This window comes from Schistocerca gregaria, chromosome 2 (genome assembly GCF_023897955.1).
Source record: "Schistocerca gregaria isolate iqSchGreg1 chromosome 2, iqSchGreg1.2, whole genome shotgun sequence".
Lineage (NCBI taxonomy): Eukaryota > Metazoa > Arthropoda > Insecta > Orthoptera > Acrididae > Schistocerca > Schistocerca gregaria.
Genome location: NC_064921.1, coordinates 361516481 through 361531027, shown reverse-complemented (window position 1 = coordinate 361531027; position 14547 = coordinate 361516481). Strand labels below are relative to the sequence as shown.

At 39.2% G+C, this 14547-nt stretch overlaps 2 protein-coding genes across 4 annotated transcripts in view; one reads left to right on the top strand and one right to left on the bottom strand.

The window, feature by feature from the left end:
- LOC126337076 (pseudouridine-5'-phosphate glycosidase-like) overlaps positions 1–8032 on the bottom strand; it is a 1418644-nt gene extending 1410612 nt beyond the window's left edge. For both annotated transcript variants that reach the window (XM_050001420.1, XM_050001421.1), the window contains exon 1: positions 7844–8032. The gene's annotated coding sequence lies outside the window, so the exon portion shown is untranslated. The remainder of the gene's footprint in view (positions 1–7843) is intronic.
- Positions 8033–8115: 83 nt separating this feature from the next.
- Positions 8116–14547, top strand: part of LOC126337073 (EF-hand domain-containing protein 1-like) — a 196108-nt gene continuing 189676 nt past the window's right edge. The window contains exon 1 of one of the 2 annotated variants that reach the window (XM_050001418.1): positions 8116–8314. In XM_050001418.1, coding sequence (XP_049857375.1) covers positions 8267–8314 — 48 coding nt within the window. In that variant the 5' untranslated portion in view covers positions 8116–8266. The remainder of the gene's footprint in view (positions 8315–14547) is intronic. The other variant, XM_050001417.1, reaches the window with a different exon arrangement.

The window sequence follows — 14547 nt, the reverse complement described above, 5'->3', positions numbered from 1 at the left end:
TGACTAAATGGCTGCATACAACATCTAGAAAGGAGTTAATTATTTTTTTAAACAGTATTTCTTCTTCTATAACCTATGCTTTCTCTGGGAAGCAATAGCAATGCCAAATTACAAGAAAATCTCAATATTGCCTACAGAAAAAGGAGTTAATGACTTCCTACCTACTGCAACAGAAGGTCACTATGTAATATGCCTAAATAATAGAGACATTTTTATGTATTGTGTCATATGAAGTTCACTATACTGAATAGAATTTTTTATTTGAAATAGATATTGGTTTGTTTCTAACAATTATACTGTTTCAACAACAATTCTCAAAAAAATATTTCATTTTTACAGCTGTTATTATGCGTCTCACATCAGCTGAGAAAATTAGAGAATATCGGAAGTGACTCTTAGGGAAAGGGTTAAGTGATGACATTAAGAAAAAGGACAGGGAAAGGAAAAGGCTGAAATGGCAAAGTTTAACTGCTGCTCAACTTAAGAAGCAAAGATAAAAAGAGGAACTTAATCAAAGAAAATTCAGAAATAAAGTTAGAGACAGCAGTGAAGGCACCAATAGTCCATATAAATCTCCAGCTACAATAAGGACAGCAGATAAATGTGGGGAAACTTGTTTATCTAGAAGTCCAAGAAAGTTGCCTTGGGATTAGCTGTTCCTCATGGAGTTTTAGTAAACGAACAACAGGTGAAAAATCAGATTCAACACATAAATCCAGGAACAGGAAAAGCTGTTGCTACTTTTTATGTTTGAGATAACATTTCATGGAAAACTCCTGGAATGAAAGACTATGTGATAATGAAGGATAAGGAAGGTGGAAAAACCAAAATCCAGAAGAGGTACATGATCAGGACCTTGAACAAAGCAAATGTTATATGTTGTTGTTGTCTTCAGTCCTGAGACTGGTTTGATGCAGCTCTCCATGCTACTCTATCCTGTGCAAGCTTATTCATCTACCAATACCTACTGCAACCTACATCCTTCTGAATCTGCTTAGTGCACTCATCTCTCGGTCTCCCTCTACGATTTTTACCCTCCACACTGCCCTCCAATGCTAAATTTGTGATCCCTTGATGCCTCAAAACATGTCCTACCAACCGGTCCCTTCTTTTTCTCAAGTTGTGCCACAAACTTCTCTTCTCCCCAATCCTATTCAATACCTCCTCATTAGTTACGTGATCTATCCATCTAATCTTCAGCATTCTTCTGTAGCACCACATTTCGAAAGCTTCTATTCTCTTCTTGTCCAAACTAGTTATCGTCCATGTTTCACTTCTATACATGGCTACACCCCATACAAATGCTGATACATAAATCTATATTCGATGTTAACAAATTTCTCTTCTTCAGAAATGCTTTCCTTGCCATTGCCAGTCTACATTTTATATCCTCTCTACTTTGACCATCATTAGTTATTTTACTTCCTAAATAGCAAAACTCCTTTACTACTTTAAGTGTCTCATTTCCTAATCTAATTCCCTCAACATCACCCGATTTAATTTGACTACATTCCATTATCCTCGTTTTGCTTTTGTTGATGTTCATCTTATATCCTCCTTTCAAGACACTGTCCATTCCGTTCAACTGCTCTTCCAAGTCCTTTGCTGTCTCTGACAGAATTACAATGTCATCGGCGAACCTCAAAGTTTTTGCTTCTTCTCCATGAATTTTAATACCTACTCCTAATTTTTCTTCTGTTTCCTTTACTGCTTGCTCAATATACAGATTGAATAACATCAGGCAGAGGCTACAACCCTGTCTCACTCCCTTCCCAACCACTGCTTCCCTTTCATGCCCCTCGACTCTTATGACTGTCATCTGGTTTCTGTACAAATTGTAAATAGCCTTTCACTCCCTGTATTTTACCCCTGCCACCTTTAGAATTTGAAAAAGAGTATTCCAGTCAACATTGTCAAAAGCTTTCTCTAAGTCTACAAATGCTAGAAGCGTAGGTTTGCCTTTTCTTAATCTTTCTTCTAAGATAAGTCGTAAGGTCAGTATTGCCTCACGTGTTCCAAACTGATCCTCCCCGAGGTCCGCAGCTACCAGTTTTTCCATTCATCTGTAAAGAATTCGCGTTAGTATTTTGCAGCTGTGATTTATTAAACTGATAGTTCGCTAATTTTCATATCTGTCAACACCTGCTTTCTTTGGGATTGTAATTATTATATTCTTCTTTAAGTCTGAGGGTATTTCGCCTGTCTCATACATCTTGCTCACAAGCTGGTATAGTTTTGTCATGACTGGCTCTCCCAAGGCCGTCAGTAGTTCTAATGGAATGTTGTCTACTCCGGGTGCCTTGTTTCGACTCAGGTCTTTCAGTGCTCTGTCAAACTCTTCACGCAGTATCGTATCTCCCATTTCGTCTTCATCTACATCCTCTTCCATTTCCAGAACATTGTCCTCAAGTACATCGCCCTTGTATAAACCTTCTATATACTACTTCCACCTTTCTGCCTTCCCTTCTTTGCTTAGAACTGGGTTGCCATCTGAGCTCTTGATATTCATACACGTAGTTCTCTTCCCTCCAAAGGTCTCTTTAATTTTCCTGTAGGCAGTATCTATCTTACCCCTAGTGAGATAAGCTTCTACATCCTTACATTCGTCCTCTAGCCATGCCTGCTTAGCCATTTTGGACTTCCTGTTGGTCTCATTTTTGAGACGTTTGTATTCCTTTTTGCCTGCTTCATTTACTGCATTTTTATATTTTCTTCTTTCATCAATTAAATTCAATATTTCTTCTGTTACCCAAGGATTTCTAGCAGCCCTCGTCTTTTTACCTACTTTATCCTCTGCTGCCTTCACTACTTCATCCCTCAGAGCTACCCATTCTTCTTCTACTGTGTTTCTTTCCCCTATTCCTGTCAATTGTTCCCTTATGCTCTCCCTGAAACTCTGTACAACCTCTGGTTCTTTCAGTTTATCCAGGTCCCATCTCCTTAATTTCCCATATTTTTGCAGTTTCTTCAGTTTTAATCTACAGGTCACAACCAATAGGTTGTAGTCAGAGTCCACATCTGCCCCTGGAAATGTCTTACAATTTAAAACCTGGTCCCTAAATCTCTCTCTTACCATTATATAATCTATTTGATACCTTTTAGTATCTGCAGGGTTCTTCCATGTATACAACCTTCTTTCATGATTCTTAAACCAAGTGTTAGCTATGATTAAGTTGTGCTCTGTGCAAAATTCTACTAGGCGGCTTCCTCTTTCATTTCTTAGCCCCAATCCATATTCACATACTATGTTTCCTTCTCTCCCTTTTCCTACTGATGAATTCCAGTCACCCATGACTATTACATTTTCGTCTCCCTTCACTATCTGAATAATTTCTTTTATTTCATTGTACATTTCTTCAATTTCTTCGTCATCTGCAGAGCTAGTTGGCATATAAACTTTTACTACTGTATTAGGTGTGGGCTTCGTATCTATCTTGGCCACAATAATGCGTTCACTATGCTGTTTGTAGTAGCTGATCCATATTCCTATTTTCCTATTCATTATTAAACCTACTCCTGCATTACCCCTATTTGATTTTGTGTTTATAACCCTGTAGTCACCTGACCAGAAGTCTTGTTCCTCCTGCCACCGAATTTCACTAATTCTCACTATATCTAAATTTAACCTATCCATTTGCCTTTTTAAATTTTCTAACCTACCTGCCCGATTAAGGAATCGGGCATTCCATGCTCCGATCCGTAGAACGCCAGTTTTCTTTCTCCTGATAACGACATCCTCTTGAGTAGTCCCCGCCCGGGGATCCGAATGGGAGACTATTTTACCTCCGGAATATTTTACCCAAGAGGACGCCATCATCATTTAATCATACAGTAAAGCTGCATGTCCTCGGGAAAAATTACGGCTGTAGTTTCCCCTTGCTTCCAGCCGTTCGCAGTACCAGCACAGCAAGGCCGTTTTGGTTAATGTTATATATCAAGAGGAATTCCCTGACATGCTAATAAAATTATCCAGATTCTGTGTACTAAGGCCAAAGTTTGTGTGCATCTTACAGGATACACCACACAACGTGTGTGTCTGCTGCTACCACAAGAACGTAAAGAAAGTTACTTTTGAAAGTTGCTCCACAAGCAAAAACCACATTTCCTATCTTCATGAGCAGAATAGTCTGCAATCAAGAGAAAATAGTTTGCATGATGTCAAAATGTGGAAATGTATCTTTGAAAGATAAGTATTCTTTGGATGAGAACTTAATGAAGACGCTGATCAAATGGACCCGATGGCAAACAATGAACCAGCGAATCACTCTGACAGAGATTCATGGTAATGTTGGTCAGAGTCTTGATGCTCTTTCAAACATGCTATCCCAGTTCTTACAACATAGATTTATTAAAAGATAACAATCAAAAATTTTTTAAAGCAAAACAACATTGTAGTGCAGAAGATTATACTTTTCAACTGCAGAATGAAGTCCAGAGTGCCGATTGGTCAAAACCACAAATCACTTTGTTTACAGCATATGTTTGGGACTCACAAAATGATGGAATTCTTGTGTTATTGTTATTAGTGATGAACTGCCAGCCGGTGTGGCCAACCGGTTCTTGGTGCTTCATTCTGGAATTGCGCAACCGGTACGGTCGCAGATTCGAATCCTGCCTCAGGCATGGATGTGTGTGATGTCCTTAGGTTAGTTAAGTTTAAGTAGTTCTAAGTTCTAGGGGACTGATGACCTCAGATGTTAAGTCTCATAGTGCTCAGAGCCATTCGAACTATTTTTGAAGTGATGAACTTGATCGTAATAAATTTTCAGTGCATGCTTTCTTAAGTAAGACTGTAGAGCACGTTATATCCATGAACCCAGAGGTAGAATACATTACATTTATGAGTGCTGGCGCAGCCAGTTAATTTAAACAGCATTTCCTATTTGCCAACTCGACATCAGAGAACGCAATGAAATAAATATTTCATGGGACTTCTTGCCACATCACATGTATGCAAAAGTGTCATTATACGATTTGTGAAACTGTAAAGCATGCAGTCTGGAATATTTGCTAAGATGGGAAACACATACTATATGGAGCTGAGGACTTTGCAAAAATTGCATATAAAAGATGTTGTGCCATAAACAGTTTTTATATCTCTGCCTTGCAAATTGCAGAGAATGGGGAGGATTTAGATCAAATGTGAATAGAAATAGTTCAAATAGAGCAGACCCTGCTCTTACACCTATCGCTCCATATATTGTTGAGTACCAGCATTACTTGCTATCTCCCCAAGGGTTTGTGCATAATTTAAAAAGCGATTGTCTGCCAAAGAAAACTCAGAAACCTGATCAGTCATAAAGCCTTGCATCAATGGGAATTTGGTCTGGTTTCCTATGGTGGAAGAAACAGATGAAGATTTTTTTTTTTTTTTTTTTTTTTTTTTTTTTTTTTTTTTTTTTTTTTTTTTTTTTTTTGTGGGGCAGGTGATTTATGTTGTCGATGGTTATGAAATTTCAGTTCTTAGAAAGAATGATGCAAATGGAAAGATATTTACATTTCCCTCAAAGGAAGAGAAATGTTGGGTAAAGAAGACCAAATTGTAGAGAAACTAGCTGCACCTACTATAGATCAAAGGATAAGTACCATTTTCCCTACCCAATCCCCAGTGCAGAATAAAACTGTGAAAGTGTCATTCCATTACTGCTAAGTATCATTCCATTACCAGCAACTTTTTTTTTTTTGTTAGTAAAATATTAATTTAATGCACTTATCTTTTATGCCATTTTGTTTCCAATATATTCCTCATCACAATATAATCTTTGTGAACTTTTATAGCAAATGGGGGAGCTGCATTATTGGTCCATTATAATGAGAACAATATCCATGTCTGAATTAGGCCAATGTCATTCCGTTACTAAAAAGTTTATTTTACATCAGCTTCATTATTTGAATGAGACTTAAACTATTAAATTAAATAAATTGTGTTCCTTTGCTTATGTAAAAAATAGAATTTTAATTATTTTTTTTTTTTTGTCTTTCATCGTGATTCTTGGCCTTTTCTATGCTTAAAGTGCAAAAAACAATCACCAAGTGTCATTCTGTTACTCATGGAACTACCCTTTAGCAAGTTGTCACTGAACCATATTTCCTCCAATTAATACTATTTATAGTCTAGTCCTCATTCAGTTGCTATATTTTTTGTGGACAGCAAGCATAGCCATGTGTCTGATCAATGGAATCCTAATACTGTAGTCATCATACACCCCAATGTGCAAATTTCTGTAACTGTCTGAGTTAGCACCATAAACCACCTCACTGCACCACACCTCCTACCACACTGCTTGAACAACCACATATCCATCATTTCCTACAAAATGTTGTACCTGCATTGTTCAAAGATGTCTCCCTAGTTATCCACAAAAGAATGTGGCTGCAGCATGCACGCTGAACTCTATCAACCACCATCTCGGTACTATAATTATTCAGTTCAGAATTGGATGAGGGAGCCCTAATGCCTGGCATGTGAACTTATGATACCAGACCAAGAGGAGAAGATAAATCCAGATGTAGATGGAATTAGGATGAAGCAACAAAGAATAATTAATTGAGGACAGTGAAGTAGCAAGACATGTTCAAGTTCTTAGCTTCTTAATTTTGCTTTCCAGTCTGCCAAGTTTTCTACTTTAAAATGCTTAGTGAAGCATCTCTTACATTCTGTTGAATTTTTGCATACTTCCACCAAGTTGCCCTTATGCACACACCTTTGTGTACGGAATTACGTTTCCAGCAAACACATATACTAACTGATTACAAAGCCATTTTCACATGTGAAGGAGCTACCTTATACCTGCATTTTATATTTGTAACTACTTCAGAAAATTTTCTGCCATGGACAAGTCATATTCTCTCAGATTTATTCATTTTCCAATTATGTCTCAAGTATTCTGCACATTTCCTTCTCTTTCCTTTGCTAGTCCTGTCCACCATCCCCTCCACCACATTTTAAGTTCTTGTAAGCCCTACATTCTTTCCTCATCTCAGCCCTACTAGTTACTCACACTCCAAATATTGAAGACAGCTAATATGTTCAGTTTCCAACATTTCAATATTAGTTTATTTCATGCTCTCATGATTCTCTCCACTGATCTGGGAACTTTCATGCTTCCCTGGGAAAAACGCAATTTCATCCCATTCCCTCTTCTTCATTTCAGAGGACATAAACACTTGTTTCAAGGATTATCATTTATTGGCTATGCCCATTTCTAAGTCGCACGGAACTTCAGTTTATGGCAATTATACTGTCAGTTATCACTAATACAAAATTCTGTATAGAAATGCACTCAGGAAAAGTCGAAGCTGAGCTCAAGCTGGGTGTTCAGTGGATTGGCTGTGCTTGGCAAGCAGTCCGGTTTCTTCTCCAAGTTTGATGTATAGCGTAAAATCGTGCGACATGTAAATAACGGGGTCATCACTGCACCATGAGTTTCACAAAGTGTATAAAACAATACAGTTATTGGTAATGATGTCGCCCTGTCACTGTAAAACTAACGGCTATATCGTCAACAGACACAATAGAAGAAAACGTCAGATGGAGATATCAAATGCATCGAAAGTCACACTAACAAATTTGGTTTCAGACGCATTTGCAATAGCAGAAAAAATGTATATAATAATTTTAGAGGTCTCACATCATAATGGAAGAAACATTAAAACTAACGAGGTATATTTACAACGGTAAACGGCAGTCAAACCAAGTATTCGAAAGGTAGCTTAAAACACGCAGACAACCCTCTGCCGGGTGCTACTACCTCTACATGAAATTCAAAATGTTATGTTGCATCTTCGAAATTAATTGACCTGCAAAGCAAGAGATTCACTATTGCATTGCGATAATACATACTTCAATAACCTTAAAAGATATGCAAATTCCTCTGCAAAACTTCGAACAGATGCTTTCGAGCCGCAGAATGACACTCGCGAAAACACCGACAAACAAGATAAGTGTAAACAGCACGTGTAAAGCTTTCACCACTACTCTGGTACGACACTTGATGAGAGGAAGCAATAGGGATACAAAAACTGTATTTTCTTATTATTTAATGTAGTATTCCATAAATTATTGTATTTGTTGCTTTAGCGATTAATCTCATCTTGTCCAACAACACAATGGTGGACAATCCAAAGAGCACTGACGTCCAAATACTACCATAGCAACCGAAGTTGAAATATAAATACAGAGGTCACGTAGGAGTTTATGACAGAAGAGGGAAGTGATATTTTTCTTTTTTCTATTCGGGTTAAAAGTAATAGTTTTTTCTTTTAAATGGAAGGTTTGCCTCTTCTCCCAGGATACACATTCGGAGATCCCACGGTGAGTTACAAAGACGAAAACTTTATCATTACATAGCGTTTCTTCATTAATACCGATTAACACACCATGGGAGGTTAATACTATTGTTTTCCAACTCTTAGGACGATTTCAACACTTTATGCTGAATCAATAAAACTGAATTTCATATCTTCGTTTATCATTTTTCTCGTAGATTTTGTAATTAGTTAATGTACGCCTGTAGGATTCGGTACCATACTAGCTACCTTTCCAGGGGACTACGTGTGTATTAAGCCCCCTTTAGACAGAAGCGAACACTAACGAACGACCAAACGCGAACGAGAATTCTCTCAGGGTGTTGTAAATTTTAGGGGGTCACGTGAGCAAACGACATTCGGTGGTGTTCGGTTCGTATTCGCCTCTGGTCGTGTTTCGCTGAATGCCAGACTTTTAGCGAACCATCAAAGCTAGCTCGCGTCCTCTCCACCTCCACTAGCAGATAAAGAAACCTTGTCTAGATTTTGTTGTTGACATTATTTACGTGAGCAATGGAGAGGTCCGAAGAGAATTACTTTTGATGATACAAGGATATAAATATCATACGTGCTTTTGAAATCCAAGAGACCCACAACACAGATGCCGAGGGAAAAGAAATACGATTGGTAGAAAATTGTCAAGCACTCAGTGACCATACTGGGACGTGAGAAGGACTATACATTGACTATACTCTTTCCGTTAAAAAAAAAGTAAAACAGGATAATACATTCCCCTGAAGCAAACAAGTACGAATATGAATACACAATCCAGATTACTATTAAAAAATGATCATTCGTGTTGCTTTCGTTCATGGTAGCCTTTATTACACGGTTCATGTGCCACTGTTATTTTAGAGGTTTTTATGCAATGTGGCATGCACACGGTACAAATTGTGAAAACCATAATGTGGATGTTGAGTGTGATTCGTATTAAGGATGCTAGTGATAGTAATTGCATGATTATTGCGACACTTGCTCTCATAAGCACAATGACCAGTGGTATGTATTCAGTACATGCAGGGTAAATGTCAAGCTGCCTTTGTGTTCCCACTTGACCCCCCCCCCCCCCCAATTCTGCTGAAACTTTTATAGGATCTACATATAGATTTCACATGAAGTCACTCCAAATTACAGCACAATAAGTAGTATGGAGGGGAGGGAGGGGGGTGGCAATGCTTTTGTAAATGGCATTTTTCCATATTCCAACAAATATGAATCAGTCGCCACTTTTCGAAGGAAATACCGATGCCAGTCGCAATCGGGTATCAAAATAATTCGATGATGCAGAATGAAAATCTGTACTCTACCAGGACTCGAACTAGGATCTCATGCTTAACTAGGGTGATTGTCTTAACAGCATAGGCCATCTGGAGACGCTTCCCTTCTGGCAAAATGGGTCAATTCTAGTGTGCGATACCACCCGTAGGCTTTGACCATTGACGTAATGTGTGATGTTATTTGGTTTGTGGCGCAGATTGCTGTCGACGAACGTTAAATGATTTCTCTGGATTTCCTCGTCACGAGTATATTAAAATTCGATGTAGAATGTTTTATTTTCATTTCGTAATTTGTTTTTGGCATGTTTTGTTAATGAAAGTAGTCTTGATTTATAAGGTCTTGATGGATGAGTCACTTGTTTTTACTTCGAAAATTCTACTTCAAAAAATGAGTGACCGTAAATCAACTATGAGACTTTTGCAATCATTGGGCGTCATTGCTGAATTTTGCAAGCACAGTGTCTGTGGAAATTATATGGTTTTCACGAAGGTTGCGTCATCACGAACTTCAGACGAATACATGTGGAGGTGCAGAAAAAATAACATATGGAGATCCATAGGCAGGGGGACGTGGTTCGAAGGATTGAGGCTCAATTTAGAAGTAATTGTCATTCTAACCTTCTATTTTTGCTATGAATGTTCTTGCAAATCTGTCATGAACAAAGCAGGTGTTCCGTGTGGCACTGTAATCGACTGGTTCTCGTTTTGTAAAGAAGTCTGCACGGAATTTATAAAGTACACGGGGTCATTGGGGGAGGGGGGGGGCAGGGGTTATAGTTGAAGTAGATGAGTCACTTTTTGGAAAGTTTTGTTGTTGTCTTCAGTCCTGAGACTGGTTTGATGCAGCTCTCCATGCTACTCTATCCTGTGCAAGCTTCTTCATCTCCCAGTACTTACTGCAACCTACATCCTTCTGAATCTGTTTAGTGTATTCATCTCTTGGTCTCCCTCTACGATTTTTACCGTCCATGCTGCCCTCTCCAATGCTAAATTTGTCATACCTTGATGCCTCAGAACATGTCCTGCCAACCAGTACCTTCTTCTTATCAAGTTGTGCCACAAACTCCTCTTCTCCCCAATTCTGTTCAATACCTCCTCATTAGTTATGTGATCTACCCACATAATCTTCAGCATTCTTCTGTAGCACCACATTTCGAAAGCTTCTATTGTCTTCTTGTCCAAACTATTTATCGTCCATGTTTCACTTCCATACATGGCTACACTCCATACAAATACCGTCAGAAACGACTTCCTGACACTTAAATCTATACTCGATGTTAACAAATTTCTCTTCTTCAGAAACGCTTTCCTTGCCATTGCCAGTCTAGAAAGTATGAAAGGGGGCACGAGGTTTTTGGGCTTGGGTTTTTGGAGTAGTAGTTTCTGGAGAAGATTGTGCTGATGTATTTAAGGTTGTACCAAATCGGACAAAGGAAGTCTTGACATCTGTAATAGAAGAATATGTGGAAGAAGATTATGTAACTGGGTTTGATTCATACAAGGGGTTGCGTGAAAGGAGTTATCATCATATGGTCGTGAATCACAATTTCATTTAAAGATCATAAGACGAGGGCATGTACTAATACTATCGAGGGGGATTGGGAAGCTGTAAAATCTGTTGTCGGGTGGGGAAAGAGAAGGATTTCAGTGTTGCAAGGCCATTTACATGAATATTGTTGGAGGAAGAGTATTCCTAAAGGTTACTGTTTATTTCTTGCATTTATGAAAGTAGTCAGCAAAATGTACAAGCCTTGTTTCGTTCATTAGTTAGGTGTTGGTGGGTCTGATACTTTTTTCTTGTTTTACATTGTGATTTTTATGTTACTGTATTGTGCAAGTGCTACTTTTTTCGTTTCTCTGGAAAGAGGTTTTTCTTTCGTTTTAATATTTTCTGGTTACAGTGGTGGGCCGAGGGGTATTGCTGTGTCTTTGCTGGAGTGTTTATGTGATTGACTCGTGGTCCATTTTTTTTATTATTTTGAAAATTAGCGTCTGATTGGTGGTGGGTGGTAGGGAAGAACTGATTTGGGGGTACCTGATTCGTTCCTGGCAGTTTGTGTTTCTGATTATTTTTTTCATTACTTATTCTGGATTTTGCTTCTTTCATTACAGTTCGATCTTCTAACATTCTTATTTCTTGTTATGTCCTTATTACGTTCTTGACAGCCTCGATCTTTGACTCCTTTGGAAGTTCATATGCAGGAAGTTTCTTTTTATGGAGCCACTTTTATGTTTTCCTTTTCGATGTTTTTGTTAAACTTCTCTTAATTTTACTTTCATTCTTGATGTGTCAGTTTTACTGAGTGTTGCTTTGGAACTACTGTATATGGTGCGACTTTCGTGTAGTATAGTTATCGGTTCCAGGGTTTGGTCATTTTTGCGTTTTATTTCTTTGCGTGTGCAGTAATGTGTGTAAAGGTTTACATTTTTTGAAAGTCTAGTCGTATGCTGCAGTTCACTAACAAGATCATTTTCCAAGCAGGTTTCTGATATAAGATTTTTGCGTAACAAACAGTAATATTGGAATAAGTAACTAGAAATGACCTCATACATGGGTTGCTTCTAGTTACCGATTCCAACTATCCGACTGTTCATTAATAAGTTTGTGTTTGCAGTATGTGTGGATAATATAATATAATATATGCAGTCGTAATTGCTCTCGTGTTCTTATTTATTTCAGTCATCTTCAACTCATTTAAATGAAACTCTCACGTAGATAATAGTAATGTCAAATGTATTACTTGATGGTATGCTACATTCGTTTGTTTACAAGTATGATCCGTTCCATTCATAGATTGCCCACTGCAGCATCTTTGCGTTACGTATAACGTCAATGGTCAAGCCGACGGGTGGTATAGGGCACTAGAATTTATCCAATTTCTCAACTTATCACTCCCTAGTAGCACAGTCTAACATAGCAGTTGTGACACTTCGCCTTGATTTTGTTGCCTACCGCTCCAGCAGCGTCCCAAGCGGTCAGTAACTTAAACTGTGAGTTCGGCGCGATCATGAAAGCAAATAGTGGTTGTTTATTTAGATTTTTACAATGATTTTACAATCGGGAGCGTTTTTAGCGCAATAAATTGCAGCATAACCAGGAAGAAGACACCACAGCTGCCTTTTTTAGGTTTCCTAAGGATCCTGAGAGGTATATACCATGTTACTATACTATACCGTCAGGATTCACTTGCAAACTACATATGTATAAATGATTAACGTTTCGTTTTAGGAGCAGACGCTCACCCTCACCTACCTTGGCCTCACCATTGACCGTCACCTCACCTGGATCCCTCATCTCTGCTCCATCCAATCCAAAGCCCACAACAGCCTCCGACTCCTCAAACTCCTCTCTGGCCGGACATGGGAGTTGCACCCCTCTACCATCCTCCACACCTACAAATCCTTAATCAGTCCCATCCTGTGTTATGCCAGTCCTGCCTGAATATCTGCCGCCCCCTCCAGATCCTTGAGCGTCATGCACTCCGCCTTGCATTCCGTATACGCCTCCCGTCGACCACGCAGATACTCTATGATCTCATTCCTTTCCCCCCTCTGCTCCTATTCCTCGAACATATCTGCATCCTCTACACATCCCGCCGCCTTGAACCCCCTCACCCCCGGTTGCTTCTCTCCTTTCCCATCTCCGCCCACTGCCACTTCTTCACTGTTGATTCCCCCCTACCCTCCATCTCTACACCCTACATCTCCTCTCCCAAGTCCTCAGGTCCAGATTATATACCGATTAGGTTCCTTTCAGATTACGCTGATACAATAGCTCCTTACTTAGCACTCATATACAACCGCTCGCTCATCGATAGATCTGTACCTACAGATTGGAAAATTTTGCAGGTCGCACCAGTGTTTAAGATTGGTAGTAGGAGTAATCCATCTAACTACAGACCTATATCATTGACGTCGGTTTGCAGTAGGGTTTTGGAGCATATACTGTATTCAAACATTATGAATCACCTCGAAGGGAACGATCTATTGATACGTAATCAGCATGGCTTCAGAAAACATCGCTCTTGTGCAACACAGCTAGCTCTTTATTCGCCCGAAGTAATGGCCGCTATCGACAGGGGATCTCAAGTTGATTCCGTATTTCTAGATTTCCGGAAAGCTTTTGACACCATTCCTCACAAGCGACTTCTAATCAAGCTGCGGGCCTATGGGGTATCGTCTCAGTTGTGCGACTGGATTCGTGATTTCCTGTCAGGAAGTTCGCAGTTCGTAGTAATAGACAGCAAATCATCGAGTAAAACTGAAGTGATATCAGATGTTCCCCAGGGAAGCGTCCTGGGACCTTTGCTGTTCCTGATCTATATAAATGACCTGGGTGACAATCTGAGCAGTTCTCTTAGGTTGTTCGCAGATGATGCTGTAATTTACCGTCTAGTAAGGTCATCCGAAGACCAGTATCAGTTGCAAAGCGATTTAGAAAAGATTGCTGTACGGTGTGCCAGGTGGCAGTTGACACTAAATAACGGAAAGTGTGAGGTGATCCACATGAGTTCCAAAAGAAATCCGTTGGAATTCGATTACTCAATAAATAGTACAATTCTCAAGGCTATCAATTCAACTAAGTACCTGGGTGTTAAAATTATGAACAACTTCAGTTGGAAAGACCACATAGATAATATTGTGTGGAAGGCGAGCCAAAGGTTGCGTTTCATTGGCAGGACACTTAGATGATGCAACAAGTCCACTAAAGAGACAGCTTACACTACACTCGTTCGTCCACTGTTAGAATATTGCTGCGTGGTGTGGAATCCTTACCAGGTGGGATTGACGGAGGACATCGAAAGGGTGCAAAAAAGGGCAGCTCGTTTTGTATTATCACGTTATAGGGGAGAGAGTGTGGCAGATATGATACGCGAATTGGGATGGAAGTCGTTACAGCAAAGACGTTTTTCGTCGCGGCGAGATCTTTTTACGAAATTTCAGTCACCAACTTTCTCTTCCG